The sequence below is a fragment of the Camellia sinensis genome, chromosome 1 (genome assembly GCF_055761805.1).
Source record: "Camellia sinensis isolate YWXY chromosome 1, ASM5576180v1, whole genome shotgun sequence".
Lineage (NCBI taxonomy): Eukaryota > Viridiplantae > Streptophyta > Magnoliopsida > Ericales > Theaceae > Camellia > Camellia sinensis.
Genome location: NC_138961.1, coordinates 212,917,384 through 212,937,371, shown reverse-complemented (window position 1 = coordinate 212,937,371; position 19,988 = coordinate 212,917,384). Strand labels below are relative to the sequence as shown.

General features: G+C 29.4%; 1 protein-coding gene across 2 annotated transcripts; it reads left to right on the top strand.

Annotated features, from left to right (window-relative positions):
- The first annotated feature begins 16,091 nt into the window (after positions 1–16,091).
- On the top strand, positions 16,092–19,655 carry BT4 (BTB and TAZ domain protein 4). Of its 2 annotated transcripts, none has more exons than XM_082894841.1 (6): positions 16,092–16,512; positions 16,990–17,272; positions 17,899–18,029; positions 18,132–18,438; positions 18,539–18,852; positions 19,310–19,655. In XM_082894841.1, the coding sequence occupies exons 2-6, from the start codon at positions 17,027–17,029 to the stop codon at positions 19,434–19,436; spliced, it is 1,125 nt and encodes a 374-aa protein (XP_082750967.1). In that variant the 5' UTR covers positions 16,092–16,512; positions 16,990–17,026; the 3' UTR covers positions 19,437–19,655. The 2 variants fall into 2 exon arrangements, with proteins under 2 accessions (XP_082750967.1, XP_082750971.1); XM_082894845.1 differs by having other exon boundaries at positions 16,227–16,512; positions 16,993–17,272.
- Positions 19,656–19,988: the final 333 nt, after the last annotated feature.

Sequence of the window (19,988 nt, the reverse complement as noted above, 5' to 3'; positions counted from 1 at the left end):
TGGCGGAGTAAAGAGAGTTGTTGGCCCTTAGCAGGCTCATAGATATTTTATTTTGATGATTCAAATTGTTCAATGTATAAAATTTGTTAAATATTTTATCTTTATAAAATATTGTATTGATCACATATCTATTGTCACTTAATTATATTATATTTGTGTTAATAGTAAATATAATTTTAAAAATAAATTATTAACATAAATATGATCTAATAAAATATCTATCGATATTTGATTAACGTATGTATAAAATTAAAATACTCGACGAATTCTATATATTAAATGATTTAGATTATCAATAATGGGTCCACAAAGGTCTCATTTAGTATAGCTATTAAAACAGATTATAGAATATAACTTAACAGATTATAGATTATGACTTTAATCAGAAGCTGTTAATCTGTTTGGTATAACTGTTGAATTATAGATTTAAGTTGCGGAGCAGTGTTTGTTAAATAAGTTGTGAAGTAACTTTTTCAATTAATTTTTATTTTTTGTTATTCACTACTTCTTTACATTTTTCATAAAAATAAAAATAATAATCTGTAATCCATTTGGATCTTTTTTTATTTAAAAAAAATAAAAAATAAAAAAATCTAAGATTATAACCGTAAATTAACATATCCATAGCAACAGCTGATAATCAGAAGTAAGGGGTGAACAGTTTCTCCGAATTAATTTTTTTGAGTTAAAATTAATTGTTATAATCAAAAATTATTTGAAAGAAATTTAACCAAACAATTCAAAATAACTTTTCTAAAATTAAAAAGTATAAATTAACTCAAAAAATTCCAAACAAACACATCCAAAGATCCGACAATACCTGCCAATTGAAATACTCAACTAAAAAACCCAAGTCCTTTAATTATTTAGTTCTTGCACCGGTACAGGCTATAATGGGTTGTCGGATGACCCCATCAAGCAAATCGAAGAAAATGATAGTAATTTTATTATTAGGCATATTGTTATTTGTAATAAAAATTCACTATCAATACTATTAAGGCCTCGTTTGGTAAGTGATTATTTTAATCAAAAAATTATTAAAAAAATTAAGAAATCAAAAATTCATACTAAAAAGTCAAAAATTTCATTTTCTCTCTACTTTTTGCACATCTTTTCGTAAAAAGTCAAAAATTCATCACAAACATACTAATTTTTTTACATTACATTTTAGCTAAAAAGCCAAAAAGTTACTAAAAAATCATGTTCCCAAACGAGGCCTAAAACGTTTGATTTTAATAGGCATTATTTATGTTTAAAAAAAAATTAAAAAAATAATTATTTCAAAATTTTATTTATAAATATTATGGTAGTTCAGGTCATATTTAAGATTTTTTTAAACCAACAAATCCTATTTAATAAAAATAAAAATATTATCAACTTTTTTCAATTTTTAAAATTAAGAATATTATTAATTTCGCATAGTAATGTTGCAGATAATTGTTTACTAATTGATAATAAAAAAAAAACAGAGCATGAAATTAAATATTTTTTGCCCATCTATTTACTTGTTTGATTCAACTATCTAATAAAATCAAGAATATTAACAAATTTTTTTCTAGTTTCAAAATTGATAACATTTCAGTTTTAATTTTTAATTTTTTTTTTCAGTTTTGCACAAAAAAATAATCCAATTTTTTCAAAAAAAAAAATTATTATTATCTTTTTTTTTTGCACATAATTTTTTTTTTAGTTTTTTAAATTTGAAAGTTGATTTTTAAAATTTTGAAAATCAGAATAAATGTCAAGTTATCATGTTCTTTTATAAATAATCATAAATTATATATAATCATTATTTGAATTGCAATTCTGACTATCAAAAATTTAATGAGACTTGAAAATTTTAAAAATCTTAGTTATGACTTAATGGAGTATAAGTTTATAAATTAGAACTTGTGTTTAAGTATTCCAAAAATAAATAAATATTGTGGGGCTATCTATCTTTCTAACACTTCATCCTTCGTTTGGTATGTCAAAAAGTCTGACTTTTTGGCTATTTTAGGCACAACAAAATAAAATAAGTTAAAAAGTCAATAAGACAAAATATCGTATCCAAGTCATAATCATTTCATTTTGGGTTTTTTACCAGCCAGTCCTAATAAAATTGAATCTATTACCTATTAGATCATCAGTTTCTATCTCGTGCACCAGGAAGTCCTGTTATATTTTTTTGTCTCGATTTTTGCCCCGATTGTTATACTACTAGAGCCATTGATGAATTAGTGATGTTGGTGAACATGAGAACTGCTAGAGCCATTGATGAATTCGTTGGTGTTGGTGAACATGAGAACTGCCTCTGCGGCCCTTAGATTTTAGAGAGATGGCATTAGATCTAAGAGAGATCAAGAAAATCAACATGAATGGAGATAGGGTGTGTCGACATTGACAAGTTCCAGAGCCATTGATGAATTCATTGGTGTTGGTGAACATGAGAACTGTCTCTGTGGCCCTTGGATTTGGAAGAGATGATGTTAGATATAAGAGATATCAAGAAAATCGACATGAATGGAGATAGGTGTGTCGACATTAAAGAGTTCGGAGCTCTGTATTGTTTAAATCAGTGATAAACAAGTGATAAATTTGTTTAAACCAATAATAAATTTATCACTGATGAATTTGCTAAAAAATTTACAAGTAGCAGAATTGATTTAACAGAGAGAGAGGGGGCATCACAACAAATTTATCATTGAATTAAATAACAAATTAAGCAACAAATTTATCATTCATAAATTAAGTAACAAATTTATCACTGAATTAAGTAACAAATTTATCAGATTAGTTACACGTCTGTAGAAGATCAACAATACCTTTCAATGCACTAATTTGACACTTTGCATCCCAAACCAGTGATAGAGGAGGATGGTGACAACGACGATGTCGAAGATGGAAGATCGATGATAGAGAATTACGGTATGGAAGCTAGCAGATAAATGATGGAGGAAGAGCAACGATGATGGTAAGGAAGGAGAAAGAGATGATGGTTGGTGACGGAGGAGAAGGAGCCAGTGACAGAAATAGGAGGGGGAGAAAGAGAGAGAGAGATATAGGGATGTGTTTGGGTTTAGGGTAAAATCACTCAACTGAATGTAAGGGGTAAAAATATAAAATGAACTAAATTATTTTGGGTCAGGACTTCCTAAGAATTAAGTTCGGTCCAAAGGACTGGCCCGTAACTCTCCCTTTTCATTTTTTTTCTCACAAAAGTCAAAAAATTCAAAAAGCCTATGTCAAACGAGGCTTTTTAGCCCCAAGCTAAAATAACCAAAAAACCAACCCACGTCTCAAACGAACCCTTAATATCTTACATTTTAGTGGAAGCATGTGAATTTTCATAGTAGGTGTGCATAGGGTTCGTTTGGGATGTGGGTTGGTTTTTTGACTTTTTGACTATTTTAGCTTGGAACTAAAAAGTCTCGTTTGGGATAGTTTTTTTAGTTTTTTTTATTCTTGTGAGAGAAAAAATGAAATGATTATAGATTTGGTGTGATATTTTATCTTATTAGGTTAAAAAAATTATTTTATCTTTTTGTGACTATTTTTTTAATGCCAAACGGGCTCATAGAGATCATATACGTGCTTACAAGTTAAACATAAAATCATAAATAACTGTACGGGAAAGAAATAATCCTCCTCGTATAATCCTGTTGACTAAGTCCACGCTCCTCCGTACGACGTCGCTTTGTTACCTGAAAACACAAACGTGAGCTAGCCGGCAGGTGTGTGCCGGAAACCTCTCTGATGCCTAAGTCAGCAAACTTGACAAATAGACAAAGCTCAATGTATTCAGGAAGCAAAATTGTATGTTGTGTTACCTCCTCCAAGGTGATGTTTGTGAGCTTTTATAGGTTTCGAGTGGCATAATCCTAGTAGGACTTTTACTCCTCTATGCAGTGTCCTCCTAGGATTCATACTCCTAAAGGATAATACTTATCCTTTTACACCCCCCACTGCTTAAACCAAGTGGGATGGTTTTTACCATGGCCGAACCACCATTTGACCGAAGTACCCACGGCTATGCTGAGCCACAGAATAAACCGTACTATCATTGGTTCGGTTCTGCCTCTCGTTACACCTTATCTCGGTTCTCCTTTGTATGAACCATGGTGTGTTTGGGGCCGAACTGCCGAGTAGCAAGGTCCTGACCGATCTATCCAGAATACGTCATGACCGGACTAACTCTGAGACCGGACTAACTCCAAGTTGTCCAAACCGAAGTAACATAACATTTTCTGCGCCGGAGTAACTTTATCTCTCTTGGGCCGGAGTAACCTTTCGGCCTTTTTTATCCAGTCTTTCGTATTTTGGGCCATATAGTAGGCCATATAATCCATCTCATAGCTCGGCCCAATTTTCTCAAAAATTACCCTCTCAATAACATATTTATATTCTATCTGTAACAACGGTGAAATTATGAAGACTTTTAAAATCACATTTTCACTGCTCTGAAACTTTTTTCATTCAAATTTATCCACCTTCTTCCCCTCCAAGCAATGCAAATGCCAAGGTTTCAACATCTTAAAAAAAGAAAAAATGGTAAAGTGATTAATTTAATTAAAAAACCACTTAAAAAGTTTAAAATGTCAATAAAATTTTAATTTATAAAAAAACTTAAAAATTTCTTTTTATGGGCAAATTACATATACACCCCTCGAGGTTTGGCTAAATTACAGATACCCCCCTGAGGTTTCGGAAATTACATCCCGCCCCCTGAGGTTTGTATTTTCATAACAATTTGCCCCCTGAGGTTTATATTTCATAACAAATTATCCCCTAATTTCTTATGCAAATATAGCATTCAGGGGGGAATTCGTAATTTCTCAAACCTCAGGGGGGCATCTGTAATTTAGCCAAACCTCGAGGGGTGTATATGTAATTTGCCCAATAATATTAATTTTTTCATCTCTTATTTTAGTTTAAAAAACCTATAAAATATAATAAAAAACTACTTTTCACACGGGGCATAAGTGGCCACATGATTATTTTGAATTTCTATGATGAGTTGTAGTTTCTTGCTCTGTTTTCCGCCACAAAATGAGTAAAAACAACAAAGTACCTCCTCCGTGCCAAGTGAAATTAATAGCAATGGTTGGATTAACTTTTTGAATAATAAAAGAAAATTGTATGGAACACACACGTCCCCTATTTATGAGCTTTGATGTCTGTAGTTATAATTTAGGATGATATTACAAATATCAAATTTTTTATTAAATAAATAATTAAACGTCTCATATGAATTTGGGGTCCGCAATTTTGTAGATCCTATATTCATGTGAGATATTTAATTATTTATTTGGTAAAAAATTTAAGACTTATAATATTTTTCTATAATTTATTGAGGTATTAGTTGTAATTTAATTATATAACTTGATTATATATATTGTATTATTAATTATGATTCATTATATTTTGATTATGATTAAAAAATTAATTATAAGGGATCTTTACCAATAAACCCATCTCACAAACAAGTAATTTAATTAGTCTCAATTTTTTTCTATTGATCTGTTAAGTTCTATTAGTGGAAACTTTTTTTTCGTGTGCTCCTTTTTTTTTTTTTTTGGTAGTATTTTTGTGGATAATTATATCATTTTATTAATGTAACAGGTATGATGTGATATTATAATATGACAAGTATTAATGTGACACTCTAACAATGTGACACTAAAAAAAAAATAAAAAACTCTTTAGTGTACTTTTCATAAATGTGACAATGTGACGGGTATGATGTGACACTTCAAAACTTTTACTTAAAAAAAAAAAACTTTTTAATGCACTTTTCCCTAATGTGACAATGTGGAGGGAATAACGTGACACTTCAAAAAAAAAAAAAAAATTTTAATGTACTTTCCCCTAATGTGACAATGTGATGGGTATGATGTGACACTTAAAAAAAAATATTTATCTCAAACGTGACAATGTGGCAAATATGATGTAATATTCTAAAAAAAATATACTCCAATGTGGCAGGTATTATTAAGGCACTCCAAAAAAAATAAAAAACTTCTCAGTGTATTTTTTTTAAATGTGACAACGCAACGAGTATAATATGACACTCCAAAACTTTTACTCAAAAAAAATAAAAACTCTTTTGTATACTTTTTCTTAATGTGATAACGTGATGGATATGATGTGACACTTCAAAAAAAATAAAAATTCTTTAGTGTACTTTTTCCTAATATGACAACGTGGTGGGTATAATGTGACACTTAAAAAAAAAAACTTTTTGGTATACTTTTCTCAAATGTGACAACGTGTCAAGTATGATGTGACACTCTAAAAAAAATTTAAAAACTTTTTAGTGTATTTTTTTCAAACGTGACATGTGACACTCCAACGTGGCAGATATGATATGATACTTTAAAAAAATTAAAAATTATTTAATGTACTTTTCTCAAATGTGACACTCTAATGGTAATGAGGGGAGAGAGTGGTCTGTCTGTCATGTGCATGCATAAACCCACAAAGCAAAAAGTATAAAAAACTTTAGTGTACTTTTGTGTTGTGTGTCACCCAATCACGCTCATAACGTGGCTAGTTTTAAACATACACCGAATAAAAACCTTAGATAAAGTAGCCTATGATTAACCCAATGGGCACTTGTGCCTTTTTCATAATTAAGAAGACTAAATGGATTACAAAAAAAAAAATGGTACCAAATGGAACACAAGATCAACATTTAGGATTTATGGGTAACTTCCCTTAATTATAATTTATGTGATATTTGATTATAACTGTAAGATTGAATTATGATATCTATAATGATCAACTATACAAATATTACAATTTAGAATTAATTACTTAAAAGTCATATTTACAAATGTTATGGTAGCTCAAGTTCTATTTAAGATTTTTTGAATAAATAAGTTCTTATAAAATTGAGAATATTATCAGTTTTTTCTAATTTTTAAAATTAAGAATATTATCAATTTTGTATAATTGTTTTTCTAATTGATGAAAAAAACAAACTATGAGATTAAGCATTTTTGTCCTTCTACTTGTTGATTTGATTCAACTACTCAATAAAACTGAAAATATTAACAATTTTTTCTAATTTTAAAATTGAGAACATTATTAGTTCTTTTTTTTTTATTTTTAAAGTTTTTTTTTTTATTTTCCTGTTTTGCACATCAATATTTCATCATCATGCTCCTTTATAAACACAAAATCTTTAGTTTTATACAACAAAAAAAAAATCAATTTTTTCAAATTTTCGCACATAATTTTTTTTAGTTTTTTCAATTTAAAAGCAAATTTTTATAGTTTTGAAATTCAAAATAAATATCAAATCATTATTATGTTTCTTTATAGATAATTATAAATGATAAATAATTATTATTTAAAGGACAATTTCAACTATTAAAAATTTAATAGAATTTAAAAGTTTTAAAAATTTTAATTAAAATTTAATAAAATATAAATTTATAAGTTAAAATTTGTGTATAAATATTCCTATAATTTATATGTGGCACACAAATAGTATTTCCACTATGGAGTGTTTTGAGAAATTGGTAAAAAGTTAATTTTTTGATTTTTTTTGACAAAAAATTGGCTTATTTTGACTAAAAAAAATTGACTTTTTTAGCTAAAAAAAAGTTAAAAAGCAAAAAAAACTGATTTTTTTAAACTTTTATTACCAAAATGAGCCTAACTAGGCCTCATTTGAGAACAGATTAATTTAGTAGCTTTTTGGTTATTTGACTAAAATATGAGATAAAAAAAATTAGTATGTTTGGGATGACTTTTTAACTTTTAACGAAAAGATATGCAAAAAATAAAAAAAAAAGAAAATTTTTGACTTTTTAATATGAATTATTAATTTTTTGATTAATTTATTAATTTTTTAACTTTTTTACTACAGTGAGGCCTAAAATTCATTTTCACCAGCTCAGTCAAACCTACCTACCTAACAGTTCATGTATGCGCGCAGAGGGGAGGGTCATGGGTTGGGTGGCTTTTGGCTGTCGGTTGGGAATCACTTATTCACGGGTTGTACTTTTTTTTTAAAAATTATCATTTTAATTTTAATATGAGAGAACATTTAAATTTAATAAATTAATTTTGATAATGTAAATCATTTATTTTTATAATTTGTTGAATAAAATATTTATGTAAAAAATTAATATGATTAGATATTGATAGCTATATATTTGAATGATATTTGTTTTTAAAAAATAGACAATAAATATAATTCGAAAAATAATCATCTATTTTTTAATATAAATTTGATTCAAACATACATTTGATGTCTGATCATCTTATTTTTTATATAAATATTTTATTCAATAAGTCTTAAAAATCAAACAATTCAAATCACTAAAATTGATCTAAAAATGAGTTTATCAAATCTAAACACATTCTCAAGTTGAGATGACTAACATGAGAGTAGCTTAACTCTCACAATTCCTCCCCACCACGCCCCAATAAAAAAGTGAATCCGTTTGGGAAGTGGTTTGGCTTTTTGACTTTTTAACTTTTTTGACTATATGAGCCTGGGCTCAAAAGCTTAGTTTGGGAAGGGCTTTTGGCTTTTTGGCTTTTTTAATTTTTTTGTGAGAGAAGAGTGTAATGATTATGGGGTTGGATGGGATGTTTTGTCTGTTGTGGCTCATGAGCCTATTCTGTTTTTTATGGCTCATTGAGCCAAAAAAGCCCAATGAGCCCTTGCCAAACCAACCCTGATTATGCCCGATTGGAAAGATGGGTTAGGTTGGGTTCAGGATTATTTTAGCTATAAAAAGTTAAAATAAATTTTTTAGTCTAATAAGATAAAATATTATATCCAATCCATAATTATTACATTTTTTTTTTCTCAGAAAAAGTCAAAAAAGTTAAAAAGTTCTTCCCAAACGAGATTTTTTAACCCTAAATTAAAATAGTCAAAAAGCCAACTCGTTTCTCAAACGAACCCTGTATAAAAAAATTTATGTTTTTATATAAAATTCATATATAAAACTTAATAAGAATAATGTGATAATTTCATTATTTTATAACGAGATACATCATTATATATATATATATATATATTGTTTATATAGCATAAGTGTAAAAATCAATGGGTATGCTATAAAAATTAACTAATTGAATATAGGAAAAGAAAAAAATTTAAAAACATAAATTTAAAATTCAAATCTAATGGGATTGGGTTGGTGGTGTGCACGCATGTTGTGAGGCCTTGTGAGAATGTGTTCAGTCTTTTTTTTAAAGAATAATTGGCCAATTTGGCACAATTTATTTTCAATTTAAATCCACTTATAGCTTAAAATAAGTAGTTTTGGAGTATTTGGTGTGGCTTAATGGGTGTAGATTATACCTTTTTATAATTGTAAAATGAGCTTTTTGGTTGAGTGGGGGGAGGGGTGCTTAATTTTCAGCTTAACCGGCAAGCTGTATGTGAAATACTTAAATGTTCTTCATACTTTGAAGTAATTACAAGTGAACCAGGTATATAAATAAAATACACTCATTTTCTCCCTCTCATGAAAGGACTCTGGCGATTTCCGATGAACAGAAGCGATTTTCGGCGACGAATGGAGCGACGATGTAGGGTCAACACAACACAACATCCATATCTGCTCCGTCACGACCTCTCTTCTCTTTCTCTCTCGCAATCGAGTGGAAACCATAGTGCCGTCGTGATCTTGATTTGACCTTTCGCGATCTCTCTTCTCTCTCTCTCTCTCTCTCTCTCTTGCACGAACCAGAGGAAACCCTAACGCTGCCGCGATCAAACTAGAGGAAACCCTAGCGCCGCCGTGATCGCGATCGCGATCGCGATCTCTTCTTTCTCTTTCTCTCTCGCACGAACCAGAGGCGATGAAACCTTAGCTCCTCAATCTGAAACACTAACCATTGTCTCTGGTCCGTCGTTTCGCCGTCGTCGTTTTGCCACCGGCGACGTATGGACGAAGAGGAGAAAGAAAGTAAAATAATTTTAGAATTAAAAAATAATTTTAGGCCTTGTTTGGGGTACCCTAAAAAATTAAAAAAGTCAAAAAATTATTATTCTATTTAAGTCACATCATTTTATTTAAGTCATATCACATCTCTACCACACCACTTCAAACCCAACTCATATTTCATAAAAAGTCAAAAAGTGCACTTATTTAGATTATCCCAAACTACCCCTTAGTATTAAATAATTAAAATAATTGTAGAAAAAAATAAATATTAATAAAAAATAATTGATAGAATTAAATAATTTTAGTATTAAAAAATAAATATTAATAAACTAAAATGTTAACAAATATTAATGTATTAATAAATTAATAAATTAAATTAATGTATTAATATATTTATATTAATATATTAAATATTAATAAATTAGTATTAATATATTAATTAATATTAATTGATACTAATTAAGAACAATTGTTGATTATTAATATTAATTGATACTAATAATAATAATAATAATAATAATAATAATAATAATTAATCCATTAATTGACACTAATAATAATAATTTTACTAATTTTACTAAGAATAATAATAATAATAATAATAATAATAATAATAATAATAATAATAATAATAATAATAATAATAATAATAATAATAAAAATTGATGGACAATTGATACTAATTTTAATAATTGATGAACAAATTAATAATAATAATAATTGGTGAGCAATTGATAAGTTTTATACTAAAATCACAATTAATAATAATAATAAAGAAAAGAAATACAGATATAAATAATAAAAATGAATATATGAAAATGATATGTAATGAAATCACAAAATTAATATAAATTAGAACATGAATAATAATTTTACTGAATGAACAAATCTAAAAAAATTAATAAAGAAAGAAGAGAAGAAAAAAAAAATTAAAAAAAGAAAAGAAAATAAGGTGAAAAAGAAAAGAAAAGAAAATAAAATGAAAAAGTAAAAGAAAAAAATATATTATAAATAAAATCACAAATTTTATATCTTATAAGGACAAAAATGATAATTATACAGCAAAAAGCTATTTTACAACTTATTTACCAAATACTACTCTGTTGTTTAAATCTATAATCCCATAGCTGCACCAAATAGGTTGCCTGCTTACGTTCGCAGCTATAAGTTATAATTTGTTAAGCTATAATCTATAATCACTTTCTCACAACTCTACCAAACGAGGCCAATGTCATATATATTAATTGGTATATTAATTAGTGTATTAATAGATTATACTATATAATTTTAAAATTTTTAGATATTTGTAATTTATATATTGAGTGGGGTCAGTAATAATATCATAAGACATGTTGCGTAAACCAATTGGTGCATGTAGCACCATCGTTTTTTTAATGATTTGAATTGTCATATTGTAGAATTTGTTGAATATATTATTTATAAAAAAAAGTTCAGATTAATTGGACATACGTAACCTCATAATCAACTCTAATTATATTTATAAAAATTATCAAAATTATACCAATAGTTTATTTTTGTTTAAAAAAATATGACTATCTTATGAGGTTACAAATGTCCAATTGATCTAATTTTTATATATATGATCTATTCAATGAACCTTATAATATGAACGATTTAGATTATGAAAATAGAATTGAAATATGACTCGACTAGCCTCACAACACCTAATAATCTAAGTAATTTAATTTTTAGGGGAATATCAAAAAAGTGAAAAGGTAATTATAAAATGATGAATATATAAGTGATTTATGTATTTAATTATGCAAATAAATCTTGTACCTTCATTAGCTGGAAAAAAAAAATTCACAATCCACTTATTTAAAATTCTCCCTAATTTTTAAAAATATAATAATACTAAGACCATTTCTAACTCAGACTCAAATCTTTCATCAAATTTAAATTTGATGAGAATTTTGTGAAAACGATATTTCAACCGTTTCATCAAATTAGAATCAAATGAAGGAAACCCTTTTTTTTTTTTTTATCAAATCAATGGAGTGTTTAACTTTTTTTTATCAAATCTCGTAAATGACTGTTGGTGGACGATTGGATATATGATTGACCGGTCAATCGAGTGGACGACTGGCCGGACAACCAAATTGGAGAAAAATTGAAAAAAAACTATATTAGGCTGGACAATCGCCCGGACATCCTTTCGATCAACTGATTGTTTAATAAAAATTAAAATTTTAGCGTTGGAACGCATGGTATTATATGAAATTTTTAACGTAAATCTTTACTTAAATTTGATGAAAAAAATAATAAGCTTCGGAGATGTTCTAATGTACCAAAATATGAGTGTTTTGGAAAGTGAGTAAAATAGTCAAAAAAATCACATCATTTTTTTTACTTTTTTATATATATTTTTTATGTGAAAAATTAATTAAAATAATCAATTCTTAAACCAACCTATGAACCCTTTCCGATAGTGGGACTAACATTCTCATCGGGGGTTGGGTTTGCTAATTCAATTCCAATGATTGATAATTGAGAGATAATTTTATCTTATTTTATAAAAATAAAAAAACTTATCCTATATGTAATAAACATTTTTGCATAACTTTATAGATTTACAAACAACTAAAATCATCATATTAACTCAAGAGTGGGTGGCATTATGGTTAAGACTTGGGGTTTAACTCCTAAGGTTATGAGTTCAATTCCTTTCTCTTTGGACCAATCTCCTGGGCGAAGCACAGTTGGTTAGGAGATTGGACCTCAAATTGTCTAATCAGCACTTGGTGTGGGTTCAATGCTCTCTCGCTGTGTGAGCCCTAACTTAAGCGGAGCTTGTCTTGGGAGGTTGGGGCAAGTTCTCAGGTTATAGTCTCTTCGCTCGGAACGGCTAACAGGACACCCTAGTAATCCCTGCAAGGGGCTAACAGGACGCCACAGGACACCCTGGTGATCTCTGCAAGGGGCTAACAGGACACCTTGGTGATCTCTGCAAGGGGCTAAGGACACCCTAGTGATCTCTGCAAGGGGCGCTGCCTTGGACCTGCGGGAGAATAGGGAGGATTTTTCTATAACAAAAAAAAAAATAAAAAATTCATCATATAAGTGATCTCTAATATAATATCATCACACTAATAATCCCATTAATTAATCCCACCATACTAATAATTTCATCCACCATCAATACTCATTTTTCAGTTTTTATTTATTATTTTATATATTTTAACTCTCATCATTTATCAATTATTGCTATATTATTTTTCATTTTTATTACTACTAACATTCTTAATATTACAATATTAACCCCCTTATATCCTGTCTCACCCTTTCTCTTCAAAATTATGTCAATTTATTTAAATTTTTTTGGTCTATCTTCTGTAGAAAAATCTAAAAAGTAAAAAAAAAAAATCAAATAATTCAAAAAAAATTTGAAATAGCCAAAAGAAGCCATTTTTTTTGTCTTTACAAATTTTTTTTGGAATTAAATTTTTTTTTCTATCTTTTTGGTTTGTCTCGTCAAGATCTAGGAACTTAATTTTTTTAAAAAAATTTATAAAAAAACACTAAAACAAAAATAAATCAACAAAAAAGCAAATCCCAAACAAGGAAATTGGGTTTGTAGGCAAAAAATCATTATAAATTATTACATCATTTTAGTTACTTTTTACACGTCTTTTTCTAAAAAAAAAAAAAAAAAAAACTTTTTTGGAAAGTTGTTAATATAGTTAAAAAGTTATTATAAATTCTCACATTATTCTTTATACTTTTCTACATATATTTTAATAAAAAATTAAAAAATAATTAAAATAACTAATTACCAAACCGAAGACTATAAACCTGTCCCCGCCCCCAATCTCTTGCCATTCCTAGGGTGATGGCTTTCAAAAAAGGAAAATGTTATGAATTCTAAATAAATTATTAATTTTTTTATCAAATCTCTCATAAAAGCGTGAGATTCACTCAAATTATATATATGAGTCTCACATCCATATAAATAATTTGATAAAAAAATTTACAATCCCTAACATAACTCTTCAAAGAAAGTTAGATGGGATACGGACTCCAGCCCAGATGTAGGACCTCCAATCGCAGCTTCCTAGAAACGCACTGATCTCATCTCGTCTCCCCCACATTCTCTGCATCTTTTGTTTTTGCTTTTTCACAGCAACATTAATTTAACAACAATGATTCATCCCACTAAAAACATTACCACTAATAGCACTAATGCATTAAAAAAAGTAAAAAAAAAAAAAAATACAACTCCAAGACCAAAACATCACATCATTAATGGCGGGACCCACTGCCACCTAATTAGTGGGAGCACTAATTAGTGCTCCCAAGCATTTTTCTTAGTTTAATAATCAACTAGCTCAACTTGTTTCCAAGAACTCTTGCCCTTCAAATTCCAATTTTTGTTACAGCTGTGTCATTATTCTGATCCTATTATTAGAATTTAGTTTAGCTTCTCATAGAGCATTAACAATTCCTAATTTAATCTTATCCCTATTTGTTGGGCGTTTTTCTTTAGGGATAAATTTTTAGATGATGTTGATGGTAAACTTTAAATCTTTTTCTGTAAAAAAAAAAATTCATTAAAATAGCTCGTAATTAGAAAAATGTCATACTATGATTGGTTTTTCATGTAACTTTTTTATAAGATTATGATTTTTCAATTAAACTTGTGAGTGAATAAAACCATGAAATAATTGAGTTAAAAATGGGAAAAAGAAATTAAAGTAAAAATATTTTGTTGGTTTATTCAGGGTTTGTTTGAATCTTACTTTTTGTTATCTTTTTCAATTGACCCTTTATTTTTATTTATGTTTTTGCTAGTTATTAGGTTTGGCCTTTGGTAAAAATACAAATAAAAAAATTCGCCTAAAATCCCTTGAAAATTAAAAAATTGAATGTAAACCTTAAGGCTGTGTTTGATGTGGAGCTTTAATTATGTTTCCACACCATATTTGAGCTATGTGTTTGGACAGATCTTTCAAAATACATTTTCACATCACTTTTGAAAACACTTATCAGGCGGGATTTGAATTTTGAAATTTAACCTATCCAGACGTTCGGCCGGTCATTGGCCGATTGACAGGAGCAGTGTCCTTTTTTCTTTTGGCAATTAACACCTGTTATTTTATTTATTTATTTATAGTTTAAGTAAAAAATATTTTTTGAATTTTTAAAAAAATTTTATGAGCTTTTAATAGGATTTTGAATTGTGTGTTTAGTTATGAGTTGTAAGTTTTTGAATCAAATATCATATGTTACATCAAAAAGTTTCAAACTCAATTCAAAACTCGTAACTAAATAAATTTTTTACATTCAAATCATAATTCTAAAACTCACAGACTCAAAATACATCTCTATTCTCAAATCATATTTTTAAAACTCTACCAAACGCTACTTGAATCTTTCTTAAACTTTTTTTTATCAATGTGTAATAGTAATTTTCCCTTTCCAAAACAAACCTTACTTTTTTATATCTATTCATTTTTATTTATTTATTTGCTAGCTATTAGTTTTTGCATTTGGTAAAAATATATATAAAAAAAATATTCACCTAAAATTCTTTGAATTTTTTTTTTAAAAAAAAATGTCAATTATGCCAATTAAACAACAATAACAAAAAAAATCCCAGCTGGCAGAGGGGTGAATCCAAACAAATCCTTACCATGAAAAACAGTAGACAAAAGTCGTACATACATGGTGTTTCAACCCCCACTCGAAGACCATAGGAATGTTAGTTATAAGAACCTGAAATTCATAAATAACGGTCAGTTAAGTGGCGTGGACCAGAAACCGCGCGAAATCGCGTGGATTCAGATTATTTCGTAACAATTCCTTACAAAAAATAATAAATAAATAAGGAAATTTTTAATATATACCTCTTTAAAAATAATATATCATGTACACTTTCAATTATGTCATTTTTTTAATTATGATTAATTTTTTTAGTTATAATATTATTTTAATTATAATTCATAAAATTTTTAATTATACCTCATGTTGTGTTTAATTATAATATATTTTTTTTATGATTCAAAAAATTAAAATTATATTATTTGTAATTATAATGTGCATATATGACATATCCTTAATATTTCCCAATAAATAAATAAAAAAAAGAAAAAGGAAAATCATAAAATACATTATGAAAATTCTTCATTTTTCAATTATACACCCAATAAAACATTACCAAAGGTGAAGAATTTTTCTAAAGTACTTCATAAAATTTTTTTCATCATCTCTATCACTGCCCAATAGAAAAAAAAATTAAAAAAAAAAAGAAAGCAGCCGCACGTTTTGATGGTTGTGATATTTATGGCGTTGGAGCTGACAAAGAGACAGATCATTGTCGTGATCGATCACTTTTATATAATATATATATTTACAAGTCATCTTCACAAACCTGTATAATAACAAGTCTCTCTACAAACTTACATCTCATTTGGGGTTGGTGTTCTCTCCAATATTTCTCCCTCTCCCTTGTCTCTCTCATTCCTCAACCCGATCATCCCATTCTTATTATATATATAATTTTATATACACAATTGGGTTGAGCGTTTCAAGAGAGGATTGGAGAGGAGTTGATTATCATTCAGTTTCAAATTTCTTCATTGTCTTTTGGAAATAAGAGGTAATTTGATCTCTCTCCTCTCTGTCTCTCTCTCAAATTTGTAATGAAATATAGAGGAATTCACTTTGAATCTGATCCTTTATGAATTTGGCTTTTGATCCTTCTATTGATGAGTGAAATGATATCAATGAAACATGTCTCTCAATAATATTGTAATAACTAATTCATTAATTTCCTGGATGAAATAATAGAATCAGGGTAGTTTTTGGAATCTCCTGAATCATAGCGTCTTCAGATTTATACAACAACAATGTACTGTTTGGGGTTTGCATTTTAGAAAAAAATATTTCTTTGTTCTGTTTATATATATACATAAATATAATCCAGAAATAAAATGTAAATTGCTTTTGTAAGTAATTTAAAAAAGAACAAGGGAACAGAATTTAAATGATATGTTATTTTTAATTACACAAACTTATACAAATCTGCATAAGCACATTTCAGAAAGTGAAAATGACTTTTGATCTTTCTCAACAGTAGATCTGCAGAAGGAAAGTATATACTGCGAAGAAAGATGGCCGGTGAGGAATGTACGCTGATTGCTAACAAAGTTTCTCCAGGGGCACCTCCATTGCCTCGAGCAACAAGAAGTTATCCTCTAAGGGGTTTACTGATGAATGGAACCCCAATAAGGGGATCCAGCTGTGTCCCCACGGCAACAAGGGATTTATGGGAACATCTCTTTGACGAAGGTTATAGAGCAAATGTTTTGATTGATACTGATAATGGTGGCATCATCTACGCTCATGCTAGTATCCTGGTAAGTCTCTTCCTTTTTGTGAATCCTTTGTGTGTTTGTATCAAAGAATTGTCCATATATTCTAATGATTCTCATGGTTTGATATGATCTTGAAAGCACTTGATGATATAGTGATCAACTCAAACATTAATGCTGCGTTTGGTTGGAGATTTTTGGAGGGATTTGGAAAAGGAAAGGAAAAAGGTGTATGAAACTAGGTGAAATATAAGCATGTTTTATTCACATTTCACCTACCTTTTCCATTTCCCTTTCCAAATCCTTCCCCAAATCCCCCAACCAAACACGGCATAATGTGATATATTTGAAATTAGCATCCAGTGATCTCAATTGAGCACAATGGTTGGTCTTTATGCATTGTGTTGCTACCATTTTTTCCTCAAAACTTGCACAATCACAAAGACTTATTAAATGCACCCATCTCAGTTTTTGTGGAATGGTATCCCGGTTGAATGATCTCCAACGGATTCTGTCTCTCTGAGCATGAGTACTATTTAACCATGAAGTGGCTTACCTAGATTGGATTTCATAGTATTTAGGGAAATATGTGTGTAGATATGGCTGGTTTACAATCTTAACATGGTATATACCAAACCGAAGGCATATATTTTAACATCTCACTTTAACAGGGTGTGGCTTCTCCTGTGTTGAAAAATTTGTTAAAGCAGTCAAAAAAGCGTGGTCGTCGCCGATCAATCTCAATTCATGGAGTTCCACATGAGGCAGTTCAAGTTTTCATTCGATTTTTATACTCTTCCAGGTAAACTAATTTTCTTATCTTTGCTGCTTCTATTGTGTATTTAACTAATTCTTGTAACTAATTTTCTACTCCCTGCTAATTGTTATTGGTGTTTTATCGTAGGTATGAGGCAGAAGAAATGGAGAAACATGTATTGCATTTATTGGTTCTGTCACACGCTTATGTGGTCCCCCACTTGAAGCGAGTGTGTGAATGGCAGTTGGAGCAAGGATTGCTGACCATAGAGAATGTAATCGACACCTTCCAGCTTGCACTACTGTGTGACGCACCTCGACTTAGCCTCATTTGCCACCGTTTGATGCTGAAGAACTTCAAAGCTGTGTCTGCCACTGAAGGATGGAAAATCATGAAAGACAGCCACCCAATGCTAGAGAAGGAAATTCTGCTCTCTGCGGTTGAAGCAGAAAATGTATAGTGCTTTCCTCTACATTTTCCCCCCACTGTGTTAAAATTTTTAACCCTATCCATCCATCATCTTATTTTGATCCATGCTGTGTGTTCTTTTCCAGAGACAAAAGGAGAGGACAAGAAAGTTGAACGAGAGAAAAGTATATTTACAGCTATACGAGGCAATGGAAGCTCTAGTTCATATATGTAGGGATGGTTGTAGGACAATTGGTCCACACGATAAGGTATTGAAAGAGGATCAGGGTCCTTGCCATTATACAGCTTGTAAGGCGCTAGAGTTGCTAGTCCGTCACTTTGCTGGTTGCAAGTTGAGAGTCCCCGGTGGTTGCATCCATTGCAAGAGAATGTGGCAGCTCTTGGAATTACACTCCCATCTCTGTGCTGATTCCGATGTCTGCAGGGTTCCTTTATGCAGGTGTGCATCTATAAAACAATTTATTCATTAAAATGTTTAATTCCAAATCAATTCAATTTCCGCCAATATCAAAAAACTAAACTGTAATTAGTAATTTTTGTTAATTTGTTTCCTAAATTGCGTCCAGGACAATGGACAAAAATATTAATGACAAAGAAAGGGGCCAGATTGACCCCAAGATCCTATTTTTACATTAGTTTTCATTTTATTTATTTATTTTAAATAATTTGATAGGATTGGCTGACCCCATATGGTTATACCTAGGGTCACCCCTGGTGCGCACAGGTGTTGGATTAATAACTCTGGCGAATGACATATCTCATAGTTATTTTTTTGCCTAGTTATTATTTTATCTGTGGATGGGAGTTTTTTTTTGGATTTTCTATGAATAGTTTAGCTTTGACTTAATTTTATTTTTTGGGTTGTTGCTAAACTTGAGGAGTCTTTCCATTTTCAGGAACTTTAAGCTGAGGAGGAGAAAGATACAGAAGAAGGATGATATTAAATGGAGAATATTAGTGAAGAAAGTGTTGAGAACAAAGAGCATATCGGGAGCGCCATTCTTTTCTTTAGAATCTATGTGATGACAAGCCTGGTTCTTATTTGTCATGGGGATCGGCTTTTGCTGTAAATTTGGTGTAATTAAAAGGAGTGTACTCAGAACATATATTTTCTTCCAAATGTCTCTGGTCACCCCTTTTGTCAGTTTGAAATTTTGAAGCAAGGAATCACTTGTTCCTTGTGGAGCCTTGTGGTATCTGCAAAAAATAAAAATAAAAACATTGAGAAAATGCTTAATGAAATTGATGCTTATTATACATACATCTCAGCAGCTATTAAAAAGAAAACCAGATGTAATATTGATTAATTGCCTTTGGGTATATAATTAATCATCAAGAAAGAACAAATGATTTTTTATGGGATACGGATAATTTTGAGCTTCAAGCTAGGTTCAAATATACAATTAAACGAGTTTAGGTTAAATATTAATCAAGGTAAATTAAAAGCTGACATGGGTAAGCCCATAAAGATTATAGCCTACCGTTTAGGACCCAATACTTATCCCAAATACTAAAGCCCAGCACTGCTAAAGCCCCACATAGCCTTAAGAACCAATGACATCAAGACACGTGGCG

What these genes read in the sequence shown, in the direction of transcription:
- BT4 (XM_082894841.1), top strand. Translation starts at nt 17,027, where the DNA reads ATGGCCGGTGAGGAATGTACGCTGATTGCTAACAAAGTTTCTCCAGGG. An exon ending in ACGCTCATGCTAGTATCCTG is followed by an intron (nt 17,273 to 17,898) that starts GTAAGTCTCTTC and finishes TCACTTTAACAG; the next exon opens with GGTGTGGCTTCTCCTGTGTT. An exon ending in CTGCGGTTGAAGCAGAAAAT is followed by an intron (nt 18,439 to 18,538) that starts GTATAGTGCTTT and finishes GTTCTTTTCCAG; the next exon opens with AGACAAAAGGAGAGGACAAG.